We start from the raw sequence: 8,161 nt of genomic DNA, 5'->3' as shown, positions 1-8,161 counted from the left end.
CATTATCATCCTTAATACACTCACATAGGTACTTTGATTTTACAAAAACATGCACCTGATTATATCATGCGGTTTTTAAGACCGAACCATGTAATTCATTTGGATCATGCCATGCGGTGTTTAAGACCGAACCATGGAATCATTTTAGTCTTAGGTCATGCGGTATTTGAGACCGAAACATGCCTTGCCTTTACTTATAATTTCGAACTTAGGTCATGCGGTATTTGAGACCGAAACATGCCTTTATTCTACTCAATTTCGTGGCTTAATATGCATGAACAACAAACCTAGATAGGAACTAGCATGCATGCAATAATTTCCTTTTTCTAGATAAGATTTCCTTTTCTTAAGTTTTCCTTTTCAGTTTTGGATTAAGACAAGTTTTAGGAAATATTTTATTTAAATTTTAGGATAATTACCAAATTAAATTTGGAAGTTATCCTGATAGTTCTAGCAACCTAGAACAGTTCTATGATTTTCGAATTTCATAGTTTTAGGATCCGAAATTTTTTCTTAATTTACTAGAACAGTTTTATGTTTATAATTGATCCTATATTGTTTTTATGGAAATTCCGAATTCAACAGTCCTAAACAAGTCTATCCAATTTGATATTAATGTTCATGCAACTCTAACAATTTATGCAATTATTGGTTCTTTAATACCCTATGCATAATCCGATTTCATTATGATGCATGAACAACCAAGTTTTAAATATCCTAGAACAATTAGATCAATATTTATCTTATGAGTCTAACAATTTAGTTCTAGGTTCTTATGCAACAATCAATCAAGCAAGCATAGACAATTAATCAATCAATCGGATTTTAAGCTTGATATATCTTGGTGCAATTCACAAACAATCTAACAGCCCTATGCATCCGATTTTAAAGTTTTACAGGAATAGGACTCTTAAGATTTGTTTGTTGTGTACTTGGATGTTTTAGGGTTCCATAGGTTTTATGTATTGAATTCGATTCATAGGTTCTAAGAGAGTTTTAGATCTTAATTACCTTTCACCAATTAGGGTCTGACTGGTTTTGATCTGGGAGCTAAAGACCTCAGATTTCACTCACGAACCTCGATCAGAACCGCTATCAACCCAATCCTCGTACCACTCTCGAACTGCTCTCGGACTGCTCTCGGACAGATCCTCGTACCGCCTACGTACCGCTCTCGGCCGGAACCGCGAACTGCTATCGTCAGGAACCGCGAACTGCGAACGTCAGGAACCGCGAACTGCGAACGTCAGGAACCGCGAACTGCGAACGTCAGGAACCGCGAACTGCGAACGTCAGGAACCGCGAACTGCGAACGTCAGGAACCGCGAACTGCGAACGTCAGGAACCGCGAACTGCGAACGTCAGGAACCGCGAACTGCGAACGTCAGGAACCGCGAACTGCGAACGTCAGGAACCGCGAACTGCGAACGTCAGGAACCGCGAACTGCGAACGTCAGGAACCGCGAACTGCGAACGTCAGGAACCGCGAACTGCGAACGTCAGGAACCGCGAACTGCGAACGTCAGGAACCGCGAACTGCGAACGTCAGGAACCGCGAACTGCGAACGTCAGGAACCGCGAACCGCGAACGTCAGGAACCGCGAACTGCGAACGTCAGGAACCGCGAACTGCGAACGTCAGGAACACGCCTTGGTTTCGAACTCGAACATAACTCGGATAAAACTCGATCTTCGAACAGGAACAGGACCGCGGACGATGGTGGATTCCGAACAAGAAGTAATCGCCGAGAGTTTTGGATTATCACCGAGAGATCTCCGGACTTTGCCCTGGAACTTGCCGCGTACTGGATCCAAAACGGACGGAAGCTGATCGCCGAAGCTGATCGCCGGAACTTGCCGCGTACTGGATCTTCGAACATGAACTTACCCCGGACTGGCCGCGTACACGGACGGAAGATGATCGCCGAATTTGGGCGGCGGTTTTTAGGGTTTTAGGGTAAGAGATAGAGGCGGCGGCCGATTAGGGTTTTAGGGTTTTAGGGAGGAGAGAAACGGCGGCTGCCTTTAGGGTTTTAGGGTTAGGGTTTTCTCAGCTGGCCTTAGAGGCTATCGTGCTGATAACGTGTTATGAAACTAGAGAGTTTAGGGGACGAAATCTCTTGTTCTCATTAATGATAATCGAATGAGGTTACATATATATAGTAGAGTACAAGGGCTAAAGCCCATAAAGCAATAGAGTACATAAGAAAGGCCATGGGCCGCGAAGCAATGGCCGATGGGCCGTACATGTGCGGACAGTAAATGGGCCGTAAGGCCATGTCCTAACGGACTGTGAGCGGGCCGGTCCATGGAGTCCACAAGTGTTTTACAACAATAACTTCCTAATAAAATATACCCGAAGTTAATACCAATCAAGCAAATAGAAGAAACCAAAAAGAGTAGTACATTTAAAACTGTAATCTAACTTTACCAAAGAACCTCAACAAAGTTCTTCACCTTCGAGAACATAAAAAATGTGCAAATAGTACAAACAAATGACTCAACTCAGACTCGACGCTAAAACAAAAAACTTCCTAATAAAACGACCCAAAAAAAAGAAAAAGATGACAATGAGTTAATAAGAGTGTGTTTATACGTACAAAAAGAGTGGGACTTGAAGTAAGTCTTCTCAAGCGATGGCGTAAGTGAGAGTTTCTACTTCATTGGGTCGCCAAAATGACTTTTGAACAGCGAGCAAACCTTCTTTTTCTTTAGAATAAGTCATGCGAACTTCCCATTTCATTGCTTTCACCATTGCTTCCACTTCCTGTATTGTTTCCGCATCGTCCCGGACTATCAGTTTCCCTTCTGGTCTCAAAACCCGATCCACTTCCGCTATCACCGCCGTTAGATTGCACCTGTAAAGTCGAATAAGAGTTTATTATGTTTCTATTGTTTGAAACAGAGATTCTCTCTTTCTTACAGAACAAACCTTTGTTTGAGTTTGGAGAAAAGATGGTCGGCGTGAAGAAGATCGTATGATCTCGGGTAAGTACTGAAAGATTCACACCAATCGTGGTAGATGCCGAAGAGTCCTCGTTCATAGATTATTGCAAGTGTGTCTGGTGAATCTATTGGAACCACATTCATGACCCACACTTTCAAATCTCTTAGCGCAGCCGCAAAACTGCAATAAGAGAATCAACACAAACATTAAAGATGCAGGAAACATCAATACACTGTTTCTTGATTGCCCGTAAATTATCTAGATACGCATGAACGCAGTAAGCGTAAGCAAATCATGTTTTACTAACCCTCCATAAACAGCTCTCATGTCCATCACATTTCTAACAGATGCCCAGTTGATTCCTAAACCTTTAAGGTATGATTTGGTCACTACGCGTTTCCAGTGCTCATAATCAGCACTGAAATCCTCTGGTGCTGCTTTTCCGTAAACTCCAGTTTGGGAACTCGATAACCAGAACGGTGGTTTCTCTAATCTCGCTGGCCATTGCTCGGGCCACTGAGATCCACGTTGCGTTTTGTCTTCTGGCGCGGTGTGCATGCATGCTTGAAGCGGCACTTTCCTACAAAAACCACACGACAAAACATGTATTTGTAAACGTAGACCGCCAATTTTTTAAGCACAATTGCAAAATAAGTGAAAAAGAAATATACCAAGATGCATTTGGATCATCAGAGTCGGCACAAATTGGAGGTTGCGGTTCTGATCTCTTTGTGTAGCACTCATTTGAAGTTGGCTTTCTGTAAGTAGCAACACCTACTCCGTTGATAGTGTCTTTGTTAATAGATACAAGTTCCCAGCACATTTTCTTAATGAGTTCACTCATAGCTGCAAAAGTCGCCAACATGAGGTGTGAGAAAACATGCTCCAATGCAATTATATAAGAAGCATAACGTTTTTTTACAACCTTTCCAAATTTCAACATCTTCGGTCTTCTTCTGATAAACTGGAGTAGCAGACCACACAAAGAAACCACCAGGTCTCAATACACGGTTAAGCTCTAGAAGGAGTTTACCACCTGTCATGTATTATGCACACAAATATTAGAAACAGATAACAAAAAGTTTGGCGAATCAATAGAAAGAGATGTTTAAGATCCAGGAGTTTTCCATTCAAAGACTACATCTATCGTGGCTATGCTGCTAACCTTCAATGTGCCATGGCACTCTACAGCGAGCACAATGAACTATGTCAAAAACTCTGCCGGGGAAAGGTAGCCTTGTCGTGCCCATAACTGCAGAAATGGCAGGAATACCCCTCTCAAGAGCAAACTGCACTTGAGCTTCATGTTCATCTTTAGGTGCGAGGGACATAGTGATCACATCTCTGTCAAAGAGGAAACCTCCAAAGCTTGCAACACCACATCCAACATCCAGGATCACACGAGAGCGATTACCCCATGCAATAGCAGGGACAGACTGAAAGCAAATTTTCATCAAAAGGGGAACTTCATAAGTACAAATACTACCCATAAAGTAATCAAAGTACAAACCAATACAGGCTTTTTAACAAAATAAGGGCGTAGAAAACAAGTGGTTGCGTAAAAGAAACATGGGTATGGGTTATAAAACGATTATAGAAAGCAGCTATCCAATTCAGACTTTCTAACAAATGAATTACATCTGAATACCAACCTCCTGTATGAAATCGATGTAATGAAGAGCACCATGCTTGAATTGGGTTCCTCCACCAGGAAAAGTTAGATACTCACCGGTAACTTTAACCCAATTTTGATGTCCCTTATACTCAGCAAGCTTGGTATGAGGAACGTTGGTGTACCAGATCTGCATAAATGAAAATGGTGGTATAAGGTTCTTTGACGTTTAAAATATCTAAATGGGAAAGTGAACAAATTCAACAGACCTTTTCTCGACTTTTGGGCCACTCAATTGGCCGCTTGTATCCTTCAGGCAAAGGAACAAGGCAGGTGGGTGGGCTGTCTGGACAATGCCTCTCACGATGCTCATAATGTTTAGTACTCGGAAGACTCCTAATGGCTTTCACATTATCGAGACACGGAATGTAATCAGGTCCAGCTGTTGTATTGCATAGTGCCCATTTGTAATCAAGTTTATCCCCAGAACCCTTCTGAGCTTCTTTCTCATTTTTGGACTCTGTTGCCTGGGTTGAAAATGAACCATTTTGTGTCGTAGTTTCATTCAGTAGCTCTAATTGTGCCCCAGGAGGCGAAAGATCACCGGAGGTCTCGTTTTTAGGTTGACCCTCTTGCTCTACTTGAACATCCACATTTGTCCCAGTGTTTTCCTTGTCAGTCTTGGTTTCAGTATCTTCGTTGCCAGTTTTGGTTTCTTTATCATCATCACTGGATCTTTTCTCACCGTTATCAGACTCAAACTGCTTTTGGTTTTCACCATCCTCACCCGACTCGTTATCCTCGGTTTCAGGTTTAGTTTTCTTTTCATTTGTGTCAGGATTGTCTTCATCTGGGTTGTCTTTCAAATCTTTCTTCTCATCTGAATCACCTCCTCCATCACCATTTTCTGACTTGGAGTCATCTTTTTTATCTTCCCCACCTTGGGTCTCAGTTTTTGTCTCACCGGATGGAGTAGACTCTTCTTTCTTCTCCTCTTCCTGGTTCTCTTGTCTACTTGAGCTCTCATCCTCTTTGGGCAAGCTTCCATCACCATCTCCTTTTTTATCCTCATTCGGTGTTTCACCAGATGCGTCTTCAGACTTCTGACCATTGTTGCCCTCCTCTGCAGGTGGTGGGGTCATCTGTTTCTTTATCCCATCTTTGTTGTCCAGAGAAACCTCATCAAAACTCTGAGCAGGTCCAACAGAAGATGATGTCATCATCCAGATCCCGACTAAGCATAGTGCCACGAAAACAACTACTGTCACCGTCGAGCAATAGTTTGACGAAGGCCTCCTGTTATCTATCCTAGTATACCTCGGTTGCGCCATGCTTCTGATTTGAGAAACAGAAGATAACAATGCGTGTACCGCCTACACGAATAGAGAAACAAAGAAATTGGATGTTAGACGAGTAATAAGATCTCTATATCTATCATATCCAAAGACACAGCAGATCATATTTCTTGAAGATGCAAGCATATATGAGCTCGATTATGTCTAACTTCAATCCCAATTACAAACTCGTTATGATTTGAGTTCTGGATAAGAGCAAAAAGCTAACAAGGCGGATTTGGTATGTAATTACACAGATGGGAACGAAAGGTAATGTTCAACAGATCTGCTTAAATACACTAGCCATTAAAGTTTAACCCAGATTACAGACGAGCCATCAAACGAAAGAAAAAAAAAATCAATCAACAGATTAACGAAGAGAAAACAACAGATCCGGAACAGATCTAAGGTAGAACCACAATTATTCTTCTAACATCATCGAGATCATCACTAAGCAGCAACATAAGGTTAACAAAACAAAAAGAGTAAATGTACGTAAGGCGGACCTGATACAGGCGAGAATCAATGAGAGGACGAAAGAAAGGGATGAGAATCTGAATCTCAAATTCGAGCTACGGACGGAGCCATTTTGATTCACTTTCTCGAGAAAATTCGAATGTCACGGGGGGTATGCTGAGAGATGAAGGAGATAAAAAGAAAGGTGTGTGTATATATATACATTAATTACATATATAGAGGTTAAATTAAATTTCAATTTATTTGTTGATCTTTTAAGATTTCTTTGATTAATCCACAATAAAAAGAAAAAAAATTTCTTAATTAATGAACAAATAAATTTAAGAATTATGGGGACAAAATTAAAAATTAAATTTAAGAATTAGGGGACAAAATTAAAAAAAAAAAAAAAAAAAAAGAGGCTTATATTTAGATGGGATTTGTCATCATCACAATAAGCGGAGAGAACTACGGAGTAGCCGTCAATTTAGTAGTGGTCGAAAAATCTCTAATTACTTTGATTATAATTAAATTCGTTTTAGTCAATTGCTTAAGACCTTGGCATTTTATTTTTATTTTACTAATTAGAAATTAGAATTAAGCATATATCATCATGATATATAAATCAAGTTGTTGAGGAGTGGTTACTACGACATGGTTTTTTTTGTTTGTTTTTGCAATAGTTACACTTTCATATACTTGTTATAGCTATCTTCAATCTCAATCCAACGATTTATTTAACTTGATGGGAGGGACCAAATGTTTTTAATTACAATCAAAACCCTCTAGTTTCCTCTATTTTTACTCATCTTGGAGAGTTGGAGAAGTTAGAACTACCGAAAACCATCGTTTTCATTTGTCAACTACTAAATAACACATCTAACTTTTTGATGTACTTGAATATACAAAAAAATGCTTATGATTGAGACATGCATGTACAAACAAGTTAATAAACGAAGTACCAGTCTTAGACATTGAACACAACATGTCTAGTATATATAATTGAGAAGAATTTAATACACTGGTTTGTTTAGTTAAAATTATTCTACTTTTTAAAATTCACGGGAGTGTTGCCGGAACATCTTAAATGCGATATTAAGAAATTGAACGATGAATGTTGCAGTGTCGGTGTTAAAGTCCACGCCTCCGAGAAGTTTCCAGCATGTCAACGTAATCTAACTGATGTTTTACCATAAAAAAATTTAGGCGATGACAGTAATATTGTTTTAACTATGCATCAAATATGAAATAACGAAATATAGTGGAATCAGGTTTCCAAAACGTATAAACATGAGTAAGTAGTATACTATTTTAATATCCTATGTTTTCGAAGTTTAGTTACGTTGACAAAGTGAGGTCAAAAAAAAAAAATTTACATTGACAAAGATGAATAGTTAAAATTTCGTGATGACAGTAATATGTTTTAACTATTCCTTTCAACATTTTGTTTGATTGGTACTGAACCATTGTGTTCCATTATGGTACGTTCTCTTAGCTAGTAGCATCTTTCTTTTGTTTTTTTTGTTTCCTTATTCGATTGGTGTTTTATTGTTTAAAGTTATGATGAGATTTATTTTTATTTTTATTTTAATTGTTAACTAGTTAAACCATCCAGAAATTAACGCATCTAGATTAGTAGATTTAGTTTACGTATCTATTTACTTTTGCATTTTTTGCTGGGAACATATTTAAAGCGTAAAAACAAAAAGAAGATGAAGCACCAAAATTAATTACAACAACTTTATTATTGCGCCGAAAATTCAAGAAGGGCAGCTAAAAAAAAAAAAAAAAAAAAAAACACATCAAACGTTGA

At 39.2% G+C, this 8,161-nt stretch overlaps 1 protein-coding gene across 2 annotated transcripts; it reads right to left on the bottom strand.

Moving 5' to 3' along the window:
- Nucleotides 2,102-6,546, bottom strand: LOC104762553 (probable methyltransferase PMT26). 2 transcript variants are annotated; one of them, XM_010485872.1, is made up of 10 exons: nucleotides 6,399-6,546; nucleotides 4,828-5,931; nucleotides 4,599-4,748; nucleotides 4,112-4,382; nucleotides 3,872-3,982; nucleotides 3,618-3,792; nucleotides 3,254-3,526; nucleotides 2,932-3,126; nucleotides 2,600-2,857; nucleotides 2,102-2,341 (listed from the first exon to the last, which is right to left on the bottom strand). In XM_010485872.1, exons 2-9 carry the CDS (start codon nucleotides 5,887-5,889, stop codon nucleotides 2,629-2,631), a joined length of 2,466 nt encoding a protein of 821 aa, XP_010484174.1. In that variant the 5' UTR covers nucleotides 5,890-5,931; nucleotides 6,399-6,546; the 3' UTR covers nucleotides 2,102-2,341; nucleotides 2,600-2,628. The 2 variants fall into 2 exon arrangements, with proteins under 2 accessions (XP_010484174.1, XP_010484172.1); XM_010485870.1 differs by lacking the exon at nucleotides 2,102-2,341 and having other exon boundaries at nucleotides 2,381-2,857.

This window comes from Camelina sativa, chromosome 18 (assembly GCF_000633955.1).
Source record: "Camelina sativa cultivar DH55 chromosome 18, Cs, whole genome shotgun sequence".
NCBI lineage: Eukaryota > Viridiplantae > Streptophyta > Magnoliopsida > Brassicales > Brassicaceae > Camelina > Camelina sativa.
The sequence above is the reverse complement of the archived record's forward strand: the minus strand, read 5'-3'. Positions and strand labels throughout refer to the sequence as shown.